Below are 17,428 nucleotides of genomic sequence, written 5' to 3'. Positions count from 1 at the left end.
GATTTTGTTCACTCAGAGTCTGTCAATTTTGGGAGGAAAGAAAAGTCAGAAACGTGATGATAATGTTTGTGTGGGGAATTTCTTGAGCATAGGGTATAATAAAGATGAGTAAGTGCCAGTGGGTATAAAGGTATAGATGGATGATGGGAGCAACAATTCAAAGACATACAAAGAAATTTAAGGTGTGAAGGAGAAGATTTAAATCTTTTAAAATAAAAGAGAAGATTCATGTCTAATAAAACCACCAACATATGACGTATAAATGCTCAAAATTCACCAAACCATCCACTGCAATGCTCAACCTGCTTACTTACTTTAAAATATTTCTCATCAGAAGATTGAAAGCATCTCTTGCTGACTTGCAGAAGTTTTTGCCATATATTGCCATCTGAGGAAGACAGTTGATATTATTCTGATAACTTAACAAGACCAACAGACAATCCAATGACAGGAACATTAATTAATTCTCTGTCACCCATACAGTTACTTTCATTCATCTTTCCAACCTTTGGGCTCATGGGAGGCTTGGGAACCATGTATCCTCAACTCTGCATAACTCTCAGAGTCATTGACAATAAGGTATATTTCAGTTGCTATTTTCCCTTAATTCCATGCTGCTGCTAAGTCGCTTCAGTCGTGTCCGACTTTGTGCGACCCCATAGATGGCAGCCCACCAGGCTCCCCCGTCCCTGGGATTCTCCAGGCAAGAACACTGGAATGGGTTGCCATTTCCTTCTCCAATGCATGAAAGTGAAAAGTGAAAGTGAAGTCGCTCAGTCGTGTCTGACTCTCAGCGATCCCATGGACTGCAGCCTACTAGGCTCCTCCGTCCATGGGATTTTCCGGGCAAGAGTACTGGAGTGGGGTGCCATTGCCTTCTCCGTTAATTCCATGGGAAATACACAAATTTAAACAGAGATTCAGTTCAGTCACTCAGTCGTGTCCAACTCTTCGTGACTCCATGAACCACAGCATGTCAGGCCTCTCTGTCCATCACCAACTCCTGGAGTTCACCCAAACTCATATCCATTGAGTCGGTGATGCCATCCAACCATCTCATTCTCTGTTGTCCCCTTCTCCTCCCGCCCTCAATCCTTCCCAGCATCAGGGTCTTTTCAAATGAGTCAGCTCTTCTCAGCAGGTGGCCAAAGTAAACAGAGGTAGGTCTTCTCAAATCCCAGGTCACAGCTTGTCTTTGAAGGGTTTGGCTATGATGTGTTGCTGAATAGGTGAAATATAGCATTCACACTAAAAATTACTCTCAGGAAACCCTGTGCCTTCCAATACACACTTACTTTATTAAGAGGCTCAATAAAATATTCTCACTGGAGTTATATAAATGACTCTTTGAATATCCATAACTATTTGAATCACACCATCAGACCCTATATCACTGTGATAATCAAGTGTTAATAAGGTTGTAATTGCTAAATTTTAGAACAATATTTTTGTATCCCCTATTTTTAAAAAGAATCTCTTTAGAAGCCTCCATATTCCTATTGGAAATAAGTAACAAATTCAGTTACATTATCAATTCCCACACATTTCAAAATAAGAATCATAAAAAGAAACAGATCCTTCCTTAAAAATGTGTAAATCCCAGAATTAGAAGAATATTTTCTTTTCATCGTGAAATCTAGACTAATTAAGCTTCCCTCCCATGAAAGTATGTCAAAGACAAATAGTATTATTTTTAATCTAGCACATTTTTATATTTCTAAGGGAAATAATGGGCTTCCCAGGTGGTGCAGTGGTAAAGAATCTGCCTGCCAATGCAGGAGATACAGGTTTGATCTCTGGGTCAGGAAGATACCTTGGAGGAGGAAATGGCAACTCACTCCAGTATTCTTGACTGGAGTATTCCATGGACAGAGGAGCCTGGAGGGCTACAGTCCATGGGGTTGCAAAGAGTCAGACACGACTGAGGGTACCCACACACAAGGGAAATAATATTTTCCCTCTCCATAAAGGTATTGAAGGTAATAATGAAGTACAGTTAAGTTACTGTCTCAGCTAGGAAAGCATAGCCCTGAATCAGGCATTGGATTCACAAATTCTTGTATCAACATGGTGATAAATTCAACTGCTTGATGTACAAGTGCTTTTGAGATGGAAATGTAGACATGTGATTCGGGTTTGCAAAGAAGTTTAGTAAATAAAAATAGTTAACTTACCATAACATAGGCATTTCTGTTCAAAAACTTTACTGCTTTTTCCAAACACCAGAAACAGCATCTCAGGCAGCATTTTAGGAATTTAGAAATGTTGCTCTGGGCCTCTATGAGAAGGAGATATTTAAACCTATTAATGATTTGTAGACTCTATAAATAAAAATAATAGTAAAATTTTAAATGGGCTTTTTGATTTAACTGTAGTAAAATATATATAAAATTTACCACTTTAACCATTTTTAAGTGTACAACTCAGTAGCATTAAGTACATTCACAGTATTGTGAAACTGCCATCACTATCAATTTCCAGAACTTATCATCATCTCATAGAAACTCTGTACCCATTAAAACAATAACTCCTCATTCTCCCCTCCTCCAAGTCCCTGGTAACCTCTATCATACTTCTGTCTGTATGAATTTGCCTCTTCTGGATACCTTATATAAGTGGAATCTTACAATATTTAACCTTTTGTGTCTTGCTTATTTCACTTAACATTAAGTTATGAGGATCCACCTATTACATGATTTTTAGAGCTGAATAATATTCTGTTGTACGTATGTATGTGTGTGCATGTGTGTGTGTATATATATATACACACACATAAACAATTTTGTTTTTTCTTTTATCTGTTAATGGAAATTTGGGTTCTTTCTATCTTTTGGCTATTGTGAATAATGCTGCTATGAATATTGGTGTCCAGGTATTTATTTGAGTCCCTGCTTTCAACCCTTTTGAGTATATATCTGGAAGTGGAAATGCTGGCAATCATATTTTTAATGTTTTAAAGAATCACCATACTGTTTTCCACAGTGGCAATATGATTTTACATTCCTACCAGCAATACACAGGTATTTATCCTTAACCTACAAACATATTATTTTTCATTTTTTGATAGTAGCCATTTTATTGGGTATGAAGTGGTAGCTCATTATGTTTTTGGTTTGCATTTCCACAATGACTAATATTGAGCATCCTTTCATATATTTATTCACCACTTATATACTTTCTTCAGAGCGATATTTATGCAAATCATTTTCGGGAGGGACAACGATGGTAACAAGGAGGCTCCTGAACTTCCCTCCTCCCACAGATGCACCAAATGTATAACTATACTGGGAGCTATTTCCTCTGAGAGAAATCCAGAAACAAGCTGAGTGACTCCTTCACATCAGGCAACTAAAAAATTCTAACAGTGAAATTGTAGGAAAGGCTGAGACACACTCACCATAAACCCTACCCCTGGCACAATGCCATACAACCAGGACAATACCCCCAACTCTCAGCTTCTCCCTGAGGAGTAAAGGGTTTGAGCAACACATCAAGGATTCCAACTTTCAAGATTCCCACCCAAGAGACAGACCCCCAAAACATTTAGCTCTGAAGCCAAAGGGGCTTATGCCCACAAGTTCTATGGGACTATAAAAAACAACTATAGCAATCACAGAGACTAGCAAAGAGAAAGCAAGCAAAAATGCCCATCTTCCAGTCTTTTCCTGGGAAGGGACTGAGTGCATACTTTATAACACCCTGCCTAAAAGTTGAATTTCTAATTTGCACACTCTAGATCTACCTGTGGTCCTGCAAGGAGCTAGGAAGAGCAGGTCATCAACTTCTCTTTGGAAGGAGCTTGTATACATGCCTGGTGACCCAGCTTTGTGTAGCTCTAGATAGGGCTTGTACTTATGAGTCTCACAGGACTGCAGAAAACAAAGAATCAGGTTTTGAATTGTTAAGGAGTGCCCTACTACCACTAATCTCTACCATGGTTATGTATCCTGGCTGAGTGCTGAGGAAGCAGGCAAAAGCTTCCCTCCTAGTTTCTCCCTGAAATGGGCTTAACTACACACTTTTCCAGCTGATGTCTGAGGGTTTAGCTTCTAATCAGCCTTGTCTAGGTTCTGACTGTGACTCTTCCCTTTGTGACACCGACAGGTCTAGTTACACTTTTAACTACTAAGAGCTACTTAACTATGATGGCTAGGACAATCACAAAGATTTGAGAGAAGAAGAAGCTTGGGCTGGGCTGATTAATGAAGCTCATCTCCTACCTGAGACTAGTCTGTCGAATTGGGGAAAATGGCTGCTTTATCTAATGCACAGAAACAAATACAGAGAGAGTGAAGGAAAAAAATGAAGAAACAAAGGAATATGTTCCAAATAAACAAACAAGATATATTTCCAAAACTGGCATTTATGAAACAGAGATCATTGACTTACCCAATGCAGAATTCAAAACAATGGTCATAAAGATGCTTACCATGGTCAGGGAGCAATGAATGAACAAAATGATAATTTCAATAAAGAGATAGAAAATTTCTAAAAATCAAACCGAATTTATAGAGCTCAAAATTACAATAATTGAACTGAAAAATTAAATAAAGGAATTCAACAGCAGACTAGATCTAGTGTAAGAAAGGATCAGTGAATTCAAAGACAATGCAGGGGGGTTTATCCAGTTAGAGAAAGCATGAAGTTATAAGAGACTAATGTGACACCATCAAGCAGACCATTATATATATTACAGAGGTCCCAGAGGGATAAGAGAAAGCAAAAGGGGGCAGAAAACATATACAAAGAAATAATGACTGAAAATTTCCCTAGCCTGGAGAAACAGACATCCAGATCCAGAAAGTTCAAAGAATACCAATCTAAAGAGATCCACATTGAATCACATAAAGTTAATTTTCAAAAGTCAGGTAAAGGCAGCAGGAAAGAAGGAACTTCTTATATACAAGGAAATCCCCATAAGAATATAAGCATATTTTTCAGCAGAAACTTTGCAGGCCAGAATGAAGTTGAATAATATATTAAAAGTGTTGAAAGGAAAATCTGCCAACCAAGAAACTATCTATGTGGCAAAGTTATCCTTCAATATTGAAGGAGAGGTAAGAGTTTTCCAGACAAATAAAAGCTAAGAGTTCATCACCAGCAGAATAGCCTTACAAGAAATATTAAAGGGAGTTCTTTAAGCTGAAACAAAAGGATGCTAATTAGTAACATGAAAATATATGAAAGCATAAAACTCACAGTAAAGTAAATATAAACTTAAATTCAAAATGCTCTACAATTTTAATGGTAGTAGGTAAATCACTTAGAACTATAGTATAAAGGTTAAAGACAAAGTATTAAAAGGACTTTTTTATGTATAACTAAATAACTTGTTAGTGGATCCACAACATAAAAATATGTAAATTGTGATACCAAAAACATTGTAGCATAAAATATATGTGCATAGGGGATATAAAAAGGTAGAGTTTTTGTATGCATTACTAATTCACTTGTTATCAGCTACAAGATATTTTAACTATAAGGTATTTAGTTATTATACTGCTGATGTGCTCAGTCGTGGCTGACTCTTTGTAATCCCATAGACTGTAGCCCTCCAGGTTCCTCTGTCCATGGAATTTTCCAGGCAAGAATACTGGAGTGGGTTGCTATTTCCTTCTCCTTTAGTTATTATAACTATAATATATTTTACATAAGCCTTACGATAACCACAAAATAGATACAAGAAAGGAATCAAAAGATACCACTTATAAAGTGATAAAATCACAAAGAAAGAGAAGAAAAAACAAAAAACTTTAAAACAGCCAGAAAACAGTTAACAAGATAGAAATAAGTCTATAACTTTCAATAATTACAACTGTAATTATTGTAAATGAACTAAATTTTCCAATCAAAAGACAGAGTGACTAAATGAAAATTTTTAAAAAGATTCAAGTATATGCTACTTACAGGAGCCTCATTTCACCTTTAAAGACATACTTAGACCAAAAGTGAAATATTAGAAAAAGATTTTTCCATGAAAATGGAAGCCAAAAGAAGTCAGGTGTACCTATATTTGTATCAGTCAAAATAGACTTTAAGCCAAAAGCTGAAACAAGGCACAAAGCTCATTCAGTTCAGTTCAGTTCAGTCTCTCAGTCATGTCCAACTCTCTGCGACCCAATGGACTGCAGCACTCCAGGCCTCCCTGTCCATCACCAACTCCCAGAGTCCACTCAAACTCATGTCCATTGAATCAGTGATGCCATTCAACCATCTCATCCTCTGTCATCCCTTCTCCTCCTGCCTTCAGTCTTTCCCAGCATCAGGGTCTTTTCAAATGAGTCAGTTCTTTGCATCAGGTGGCCAAAGTATTGGAGTTTCAGCTTCAGCATCAGTCCTTCCAATGAATATTCAGGACTGATCTCCTTTAGGATGGACTGGATGGATGTCCTTGCAGCCCAAGGGACTCTCAAGAATCTTCTCCAAAACCACAGTTCTAAAGCATCAGTTTTTTGGCACTCAGCTTTCTTTATAGTCCAACTCTCACATCCATACATGACTACTAGAAAAACCATAGCCTTGACTAGACGGACCTTCATTGACCAAGTAATGTCTCTGCTTTTTAATATGCTGTCTAGCTTGGTCGTAACTTTCCTTCCAAGGAGTAAGCATCTTTTAATTTCATGGCTGCAATCACCATTTGCAGTGATTCTGGAGCCCCCCAAAATAAAGTCTGACACTGTTTCCACTGTTTCCCCATCTATCTGCCATGAACTGATGGGACTGGATGCCATGATCTTAGTTTATTAGGTACATCAATCAATAAAGTATAGTATATATACACGATGGAATATTGTTCAGCCATAAAAAAGAAATCTTACCTTTGCAATAACATGGATGAACCTGAAGAGCATTATGCTAAGAGAGGTAAGCCAGACAAAAACAAATATGCATGGTATTGCTTATACATGGGGGAAAGATTATAATGCATATAAACTGAATAGAATGGTGGTTATCACATGCTGGGCATGGAAGAAATTGGGAGAGGCTGGTAAACTTTTAGCTAAAACATGAATAAAGTTTTAGGATATAATGTAAAACATGACTACAGTTGATAATACTGTATTGTATATTGAAATTTTCTAGGGGAGTAGAACCTAAGCATCCTCACCAAAAAAAGGAAAAAATGTCCCACCTTAAATGTGGGGATCCTTTCACAATGTATATATCCATTAAATCATCATTTGTACACTTAAAAAATACAATTTTATTTGTCAGTTATACCTCAAGCTGAAAAAAATTTACTTAAAAAAATCCTTTGCCCATATTGAATTAGGCTGTTTATTTTTGAATTGTAGGAGTAATTTATACATTCTAAATATTAGTTGCTTATCTGGTATATGACTTGCAAGTATTTTCTCCCATTCTGTGGGGTGTCTTTTTACTTTCTGGATAGTGTCCTTTGATGTACAGGCATTTAGAAAATATTGATGAAGTGTAATTTATCTGTTTTTTCTTTTGTTCCCTGTGTTTTTAGTATCATATCTAAGAAATCATCATTAAATCCAACGTTAAGAAGATTTATTCCTATGCTTTCTTCTGAGACTTCTATTATAGTTTTGGCTTTTATGTTTGTCTTTGATCCATTTTGAGTTAATTCATGTATGTGGTGTAAGGCAAGGGTTCATTCTTTTGCATGGAGATATCCAGTTTTGTAGCATTAGTTGAAAGAGACTCTCCCACATTGAGTAGTCTTTTCGTGAACGTTTATTTCGGGGCTCTCTAGTCTGTCTCGGATCTGTGTGTCCATCGTTACACCAGGGCCACGCTGTGTTGATTACTGTAGGTTTGTATTTAGTTTTGAAATCAGGACTGTATGTTTTCCAACTTTGTTGTTCTGTTTCAAGTTTTGACAATTAATAATAAGATCTTTTAAAGTACATTCTAAACAGCTTATGTTTTTGTAAACTATATGTGTCATGTATGAGCAAATGACATCCACAATTCATAGTTTAAGCCTGTGCTGTCTTGAGCTCTAGACTTAGAACTGCCTGACATCCCCACCATGCTTCTCAATAGTAACCTGTCAAAAACACAAATTTTAATCTCTTCTTTGAATTGTGTTCCTTCTGGCTTCCATAATTTAGTAAGTAACATCATACACTTTTGGAGAAGGAAATGGCAACCCACTCCAGTATTCTTGCCTGGAGAATCCCATGGACAGTGGAGCCTGGTAGGCTACAGTCCATGGGGTCACAAAGAGTCAGACACAACTGAGTGGTTTTCAGTATCACACGCTTTTTCTCTTTTCTTTACCACTGCTCCTATCCCCACCCCCACCATATTCAATCCCTCAACAAGTCCTGTTGGCTTTTCCTTCTAAACATCTTCCCAGTCTGACCACATCCATCCCTATTACTGTATCCAAGTTACAGTCATTATGTTCCCCCAACCCCTGATCCAGTCTACTCTATTCACAGAAGTCAGGAAGTCTGAGAAAAGATGAATTCTGGAATCTTACCTTGAAGACGTTTGTCCAGGTATTCTAGGATTAATCTGAACATTTGAATTATTGCAAGAATTAAAGATCCAAATGCTAGGGATCCTGTGTGATATCTGGACAAAGATAAAATGAGAATAAAGGTTAAAATATTTTTACTAAGAACTAAAAGGATGTTAGTTGATTTTTATTGGTAAAAGGGTTGATAGAAAAGAACTTCTACTCTCTTATTCAGATTGACAAAGGTCTCCATAGAGGCCTTTAAACCATATATATCCATTTTGTACTTCATCTACAAAAATGATACCAATAGCCTATCATTTTATATTAATTTTATGTTTGAGCTGAGCAATGAAGAAAGACAAGTTCATCCTTAATCTTTAATTTAGTGACCTCCCCTACTTCTTCACTCCAGTAACCTTTTAGAAGGATTGGCCTGGGTAGGGGTTAAAAATAAAATGATGGCTATAAAATCAAACAAAGCCAATGGACATTCATGAATCTTGAATTATACCTTTGACCTCAAGTACTTTGCCACTTGAATTATAAGCACACTAAACATAACTGGGAAGATAGATGTAGTGTTCAATGTGAAACTCACCTTATGGCTCGTCCAAATGCAGTAAAAAGTGGATAGGGTGGGATGTCATCAGGTTTTTTCAAGGCCCAATAATAAGAAGCAAAGGCACCAGCAAGGGCACACTGACCCAATGCAATGACAAAGTTTATAAGCCAGAGAAAGACGAATAGATTGAGTAACTGGAAGGTAGTGATGTATTGATGATACAGGCTCTTTCCACCATAGAAAGCAAAATGACACTGAGCCCCAGGGCAAGCTTTGGCAATTTCAGTTGTATTAAAACCCTGCACTCAGAAAAAAGAAACCAATAAGGATAATATGATAATACTATTCCAAGACAATGCCTTCCCTGCCTTCCCTTGTGTAGCCCCCAACTGCTTGTCCTGCTCTTCTATTAGCTTCTGCTGTTATTTTTATTTTCTATAACACCACTTTATACAGTTCTTTCTTGAGCTATGGAAAAATATCTCATTTTACCATCACACGTTCATTAGTCTGCATGCACTATAATTTTACATTTATTAGTGTGGTTGTTGACTGTACATGCTTCTTAGGTGTATGACACGACAAGTGAGCTCAGGCAACAGCGGTGTTTTCTCTCTGTTCTGCCCACTCTTTTCAGTGCTCTTCAGCTAACACCTGACTCACTCTCCCCTTCTTTACAGTGATCCTCATCAGTGCACAGGGTCCCTATTACAGGATTATTCCTACAACAGTTGTTGGATGAAATGTAGTAGAGTTCTTTATTAAAGTAAATAAAAGAGTTTCTTTTACTTACCACTGGGTCACAGGTTTTATTTTCATGTTCACATTGCCCCTGTGGGGCTATGACTTTGTATATAGGTGCCCCTGATGTAGCCAAGTAACTGAGTGAACTCTATTAAGGTTAAATTATTTGCTGGCAGATTGAAAATAAATGGACAAGAAAATAATGTGTGAATAACCCAAAAGGGTACTGAAAGACTAATTTCAAAAAACTTATAATCTAATAATTCATTCATTTTAAGACCCAGAATAATATAACATGTGTCAGCTACAAGGAGTAGCCCCTTAAAAGCAAAAAATAAAAGAGTTTTTTTTTTTTCTTTTTAGGTATTGCAAAGGAGAAGTATCATATGTGAAGATAAAATAAAATAAAATCTACCATATGACCTATTTGAGGGGAAATTCAGTTGGTTCACTTTTTTAGAGCTTAGCAGTCATCACCATCATCATCATCATCATTGCAATTATATCTTTAGGATGTTTCTAGTCTTTCCAGGGTGGAAAGGTATATAAACTCCCAGTTTCTGAGTCATAGTATGGACCTGAGGTTTAAAGAAGTCAGTTAACAAAGGATACAGTGCTACCACAGCCCAGTAGGAAATGCAGACTGAGAGGAAAAAGAAAGTTAAAGCTGGATAAATTAAAGTACTAGGGAGGTATCCAATGGCTCTGAAATAAAACAAATAGTTGAAATTCAAAATGATACAGTTACAATTTCTCAATTAAAATTTCATCTTTTAGAATTAGACTGAATTCATTCAAAGAACAGTGGTAATAACCATTGACTCTTTTTTGCTGGTGTATTCATAGTTGTTTTAATTTATATTTATTTATTAAGTTAATAGCATTCTTTCAGTGCTCATGTTTGATTCCTGCCAAAAGTTCTCCAAACCTTCTCCTCTTTGGTTATTTCTGTCTAACTCAGAAAGACTTCATGCATTATAATCATGGTATTTCTCTCTTTTGTTTAGACATTTAAAATTGCAGAGGATCTTGACAATCATTTGGTCAAATGTGAGAATCCATCTCTAATTCAAGAATCCCTTTTGAACTGTCTTCAGAACATGTTCCTTAGTCTCATATGACACAGCTTATTCTATTTTCTTAACAACCAAAGTATTAGGAAGTTCTTCTTCTGATGTAATTCACATCCACTACCTTCTGGAAAAGAAATGACCACCTTTTCCATACAGCAACCCTTCAAGTAACTCTTTCATTTTCCAGGATAAATGATTATTTTGATATTTCCCAAGATATGCTTTCTAAAATATTCACATCCTAGTTACTCTATTACTACTTTTGAATAATTTTTTAGCATATGACACTAAATTAACTCTATGTTGTTTGATATAGCCACTGAGAACTACAATAGAACTATTTCCACTCCTAATGCATTGACACATTTTTTTCTTCAGTCACGCCATGGGGCATGCATAATCTTAGTTCCTGGACCAGCTGATGGAACCCTTGCCCGCTACAGTGGAAGTGCAGAGCCCTAACCACTGGACCGCTAGGGGATTCCCACACTGACACATTTTAGATTCGTTTTTTTATTTGTTACCTTCTCCACCTCACTATTTAGACTATGCTATTCTCTCTTTCCTCCAGACACTGATGTGAGTGAAATACTGGGCATCCCTATGATTACCCTGTATTCTCACACCAATTTATTCCAGCTCTTATTTTCCTTTGAAAAAAAAAAAATCTTTAATCTGTCACAGTAGTAACTACTCTTTAACACGCACATGCACACACACACACATTTAGAGGCATAGCAGTTGGATAAGTGAATTGTACAATATCATATTATTTAAGGAATAACGCAACAAATCAGTAGCTTTCAGTGGCTAATGATAGGGCTTCAGTTATTGTGGGAAGGACAGATTTAATTTAGCAAACTGCTTGTTAACTATTTCAAACACTGGCTCTAGGTGGCACTATTATTATTATAGATGACGATTTTGTTAAAACAATCCTTAAAGACTATTTAAAATAATTTGGTCCTTGGTCATTAACAACCCAGTTTCCATTGTTCTTAACAAAGAACATGATCTGTTGGCTTTTAGTAATACTTTCTTTGTTGTTTCCATGCATTACTCAAAAGTTTAATGTATTATCTTCAAGTGACCTTTTGGAATAGTTTAGAAACTGTAGGTGTTATTACCTCACAGCATGAATTTTATGAAAAATTGTGTTTATTTTGTAGCATTTTAAAATAAAAATGACTCTGGGTATACAATGTTCTTGAATTGAGAGCTGTAGATACAAAAACCTATAGTCTGGTGCTGCTAAGACCAATTACTCTGTCTACTGGCAAATTTTGTTACTTATACAAAACTAGCAAGAGCACATAATTGACTTTACAGAATTACAGTGATCTACAGTTCTGCAAATGATCTCAACCATCAGTATTAACATACGACTCAGTATGGGAGTGATACAACATATAATATAACTAACTTTTATTGGCACTCTGTCACTTACTTTCACATAAGCTATCCTCCTAACATATATTTGGTGTTTTAAAAAACGTGCTAGTGCACAGACTACACAGATTTTAGCTTTATTTTGCTCTAAGATAATTGATGTTTGGGGATTTTGAAAGACTTGTTATTGTGAACTTTTTAATATGTGGCAAAGTCTGAACTTAAACAAGTTTTCTTGAATGGAAAGCAGATTTAACAAGCCATCTTAAAGGGAAAAGAGTCTGGGGCATCTACAAATAAGCAGTGACTGATATGAAAGACGGATATACATTATGCGAGTCTCTCCATCAAGGCCTTACTTGCTCCCCTCCTTCAGCAGGGCGATGGAGATACGGATTCGGTTCCTGAGGAAGATCAGCATGAGGATGATGAACAATTCAAGGAGGCAGAGTATTATCACTTTAAACAGGAAAAAAATATTAGTGTGCAATGCAAATCAAACCAAAGAGCAAACTTTCTGTGCAAACATCAGACTGATCTTCATGATGATTTCTGCCAGCTCTGACACTTCATAATTTAAGCAGTGCTACGTCTCCAAAGATGCCAGTTTTAGAAATTCACTTTTAAAACTCTGAGAAATGCTTTAAAAACAATTCTGGATTAAAACTTTTAGCTAGAATTTAAACAACTGTGTTGGACAGGCTTCATCTTATCTATGGAAACATTTCACACCACTTGTAGAAATGAGAAAATAGGCAAAGAAGAAAAGGAAGGGCTGCTTTAGACAACTCTATTTTAGATGTTTTCAGTTGTAAACTTCCTTGAGTAAGAGAATCATTACAGAACAAAGTTTTTGAGCTGCTGCCAGGCTCACAATGCCTCTTAATTGATCTTGCTGATGGACAGGGTGGGGTTCTGGGATACCACATTTTTAGTTTGTGAGCCCACCCATCATGACTACCTTGACAAAATCAGAGTTTAATGCCAACCCAAGCTGTGTAATAAAAGTCTGAGAGTTAGAATTAAGGGAATGTAGTTCAGTGTTTTGTTTTTTTTTCCTGCTGTACAACATCATGAATCACTGTAAGTATACATATAACCCCTCCCTCATGAGCCTCTCTCACCCCTCAATCCACTCCTTTAGGTCTAGTTTAGTTTTGAATTGACGTTTGTATGCCTCTTGAACTAAGAGTTATACACATTAACTGTGTCAAAACCACATTTATGTAAAGCAAGTGAACCTAGGAAGAAAGAATAAAGTGTACAAGTGTAAAGAAAGAGAAAGAGGAAAGCTTGGCTCCATTTTGGCTTTTTGTTTCCTAGATCCAGGTCCACTTGGAAGTCCAGCTGCTTTTCTGCTATTTTGAGTTTGGTGAGACACTTCTCTGTTCTTAGAATAAATGCCTCTGCCTTGCCTCCAGCTTTGTTTGTTTTTACTTGAAGCCAAACAGCCCTAATTATTATATTCCTCAATTCTACAACATACCTTTAATTTAGTAATGACCTTTGAGGAAAAGTAAAATATCCTTTATTAAATGTCTGTCTATTGATTATAAACTGCATCCTGACCTCAAAGATGTTAAAAAGTGAAAAGACGTGGAGTCTAAATTAAGGAATATAGTACGGCTAATAAGAGATTCTGAAATCATGAAAGAAACTTAATGAAAAGTTAAATTCCTACCCATGAAAGGATCCACTCTACAACATTCCTATTAGTTATTCTGCTCATGTCTGAACACTTCCAATCATAGGACACTCATTTTATTCTATTGTTATACCACTAAGATTCAGATGTTTATCATACCTCAGTTAGTATTTCCAAGTGAGGAGTAACCAGTTAACCCAGAGATGTGGGAGGTTCTCAGTAACGTAACATCTCCCTGTTACATCTTCTTTTATTTCAACTGTGTATTTATGTTTTTATGCATAACTGATTCTTTTAAAGCTACACTGAGCCCAAAACTGTGGAGTATAGCCATATTAAGCTAAAATCATTATTGTCTTTGGATAAACTTAAGAATATAAACTGTGTCAGTCACTTTATGTTCCAAAATTGCATTGTAAAAGAACATTGCATATTAAATTTGTACTTTTACAAAATTATATTATTTTAAATGGTTATATTAAAGAAATTTAGCACCCTTTTGAATTTATATATTCCCTCCTTTTGTTTAAATAAGAGCAAACAATAGAAACATATTTTCTGAGACTCTTCAGAGAAGCTGGTATAAATCTAACTTTATCAAGGAGGTTGGGATAATTAATAGAAATGAGAATAGAACCATCTTCTAATACAATCCAAGACTCATAAAATGATAATTTTTATGTGCATTACTCCACATGTTTTTAGTGTTTCTGTCAATAAGTATAATTTCACGTGTATACCCTTGTCAATGGAGCTGAGAATTATAAGCACAGAGCAAATAACGTCTGATATTATTTCATAATGGATTATGAAAGTCAATACTCATTTGAGGAAAGATAAGTATTACTAGACTTGAAAATAAAAGCAAGCTCTGCATTTTCCTCAAAGTACCTCTCTTAACTTTTCCAATGACAGATTCTAATCATCTCAATGATTTTGTGTCGAAGATCCTTAAAAGACAGCAATGGGATGACCATAGAACCTGTAACTAACATCCATCTGAGAGTAAAACTGTAGGTTTCAATACATAATGGATGAGATTTGTCATCTTCAGAAATGATAGGTAACAGTATGTGGACTGCTGAGGGATATAGAATCACTCAAATTCAGGAAAAGGGATGAGGATATAAGTCCCAAGATGCTTGATTTTTATAGTAAAAAAAAAAAAAAAAAAATGGCTATCAATGAAGTTCTTCTAAAACATATTTGAAAAAACTAATGTGTTATATTATTGAAAGGAATTAGCTGCATGAGAGCTAGAAATGGGAACTCAAAGAGCAAGAATTTGGCATTTTGAGTTAGCACTATCCAAGGAACAGAGAAACACTGAATATGGCAGACACAGGAATCTGGTGGGGGCTTCTGTGCAGCCGGGATAGGTCATCCAGCTTGGCATGAGCCTGAAGAAAACACCTCTCAAGACTATCCAAGGGTCTCTGCTAAAAAAACTTTCTCATTAGTAATCTTATTCCCCATGTGCATTGTGCCCAGGAAAGCAGTGTCCTAGGTGGGATATGTCTGCGTTCCGAGAGAGTATCCTAATAGTGTAAACAAATACAATGGCACTCTGGTGACATGCTGCGAGCCTGTCTCTGAAAGCCACCCAAATGACTTCTGGGTGAAGTGGCAAAATTAAGTTTTCAGATTTATGTTAAGGGATCCATTCTGGAATCATGATGCTCTCCAAGATAACTGCCCTCCTCTTAGGCTGTCTGGGCTCCTTACCAGGCTTCCTCAAACTTGTCTGGCTCTCTAACTTCAACAATATAGGAAGATGAATTTTTTTTTAAAGCACCATGTAATTAGAGATCATTTTTTAAATATTGATTAAAGAACATGAATCCCTGTAAAGAACAAGGAATAGTATAATAAAAACTATTAAAGTCATTTTTGAAATCACCTACCTTTCAAAATTCTGTTACTATTACCCTTAACTAACTCAATCTAAATAGACACTAAAAATTGTAAATTTGTAAAAATTACTTATTATTCCAATTCTATAAAAAGAAATTTAAAAGTCCTGCCATGAAAAACTTGTTTCTTCATTTTCTTTTTTCTTTTTCTGTTTTTAAATGCAAGTTTGAAATATCAAGCATTTTTTCCTTTTAAAATTCATTTCTTAGATATTAGATTAATGGCTATAAATGCCTATATCCAACTCATGTTAAGTTGAAGGCAAATAGCTTGAGATCATTGTACAGTAACATTTTCTTAGATTATATAATAAATTCCCCTCAATGACTTTCCATTTACTATGGCTAGTAGTATTATAGATACTTATTTTAATGATGTTACCAATAGATGTATTTAACAAGTTATACCAACACAAGTTTTCTTTAGACAAAAAATGCTTTCTGGTTATTACAATTTTAACAAAGCAAAATTTTAAAATCCACTCACTAAGTGCGAACCATGTTTGTTTCAGGCGAAAGTACATGCTTATGTCAGTCTGAATCCCAATGGTATATGCATTTAAGCGAGAACTTGGCTGTTCCTGAAGACGGCTGTATTCTAGGTAACAGCGCCATATTCCTTGAAAAAGAGAGAAAAGTAGACTAATATAAAATGTTATTTTCTGAAATATAAGCACACATCTACATGAAATTGATTAGCATGGTCATTTTTACAAATGAAAGATTCCTATTTACACATTAACTATTTTATGTGTATCCAACAGTCTAAATGTGCTATCATATGCAATATAAATTTTTTCAGTATTTTTTTGGATGACCATGGCAACACCCAATTTTAAATGTCCTTTTAATTAGAAACAACTTTAATGTCCATCAGTAATGATTGGTTAAAAATATTATAGTATATTTGCACAGTAGAATACCATAGTTCCATATAGAGGAGAAAGTCTCTAGTGATAGTGAATGATCACTAGATGCTTTGTTAAATGAAAAAGTAAAAAAAAATATAAAATTATAAAAATTATATAAAATATTCTATAATTCAAATAAGAAGTAAAAATAATATATGTATTTTCTTATGCATACATAAAGTATCTCTGGGAAGATACATAGAAATACAGTATTTTCTGTATCCCTTCACTTTCAAACTTCCAATTTCCTTATGCTTTTGTAACTTCTGTAAAGAACACAGCTCCAATTTGTATGTTTATATTTTAATCTGACCTGATAATCTCTGTATTCTAATTGATGAGCTTAATATATTTAATATATTTAATTGGTGAGCTTAATATATTTAATGTATTGTTATATTTACTTTTGTTTCAACCTGCTTTGTTTTTGTATTTCCTGTTCTACTTTGTATCAACACTTCCAATTCTTGTCCTTTAAAAACCGATCAGTTTTTGTTTGTTAACTTAATTGTTTTCCCCCTTTACTGGTTTAGAGATATCTACTATATTTTTATAATAAATTACTCTTGAAAATTGACTGTGTACTTACTAACCAAGTCTAAAGTCAACTCAGGAAATATAAGAACCTTATATTATTCAATAATCATTCCAGTCTGATTATTTCTCTGTATTTTACTTATGTACAGTTATACCTCAAAAAATTGGATATTATCATTATTTTGTACAAAGTTTCTTAAGTTCTGTGCTG

The 17,428-nt window shown here is 35.4% G+C and overlaps 1 protein-coding gene across 1 annotated transcript in view; it reads right to left on the bottom strand.

Annotated features, from left to right (window-relative positions):
• Nucleotides 1–17,428, bottom strand: part of SLC44A5 (solute carrier family 44 member 5) — a 230,561-nt gene that overhangs the window by 9,848 nt on the left and 203,285 nt on the right. The window contains exons 12-19 of the mRNA XM_070362122.1: nt 16,257–16,388; nt 12,571–12,670; nt 10,362–10,454; nt 9,799–9,886; nt 9,042–9,304; nt 8,462–8,556; nt 2,175–2,278; nt 315–388 (exon numbers count right to left, since the gene is read on the bottom strand). Coding sequence (XP_070218223.1) covers nt 315–388; nt 2,175–2,278; nt 8,462–8,556; nt 9,042–9,304; nt 9,799–9,886; nt 10,362–10,454; nt 12,571–12,670; nt 16,257–16,388 — 949 coding nt within the window. The remainder of the gene's footprint in view (nt 1–314; nt 389–2,174; nt 2,279–8,461; nt 8,557–9,041; nt 9,305–9,798; nt 9,887–10,361; nt 10,455–12,570; nt 12,671–16,256; nt 16,389–17,428) is intronic.

The sequence above is a fragment of the Bos mutus genome, chromosome 3 (assembly GCF_027580195.1).
Source record: "Bos mutus isolate GX-2022 chromosome 3, NWIPB_WYAK_1.1, whole genome shotgun sequence".
In the NCBI taxonomy this organism is placed as follows: domain Eukaryota; kingdom Metazoa; phylum Chordata; class Mammalia; order Artiodactyla; family Bovidae; genus Bos; species Bos mutus.
Note: the sequence above shows the minus strand (reverse complement) of the source record. Positions and strands in the feature narration are given on the sequence as shown.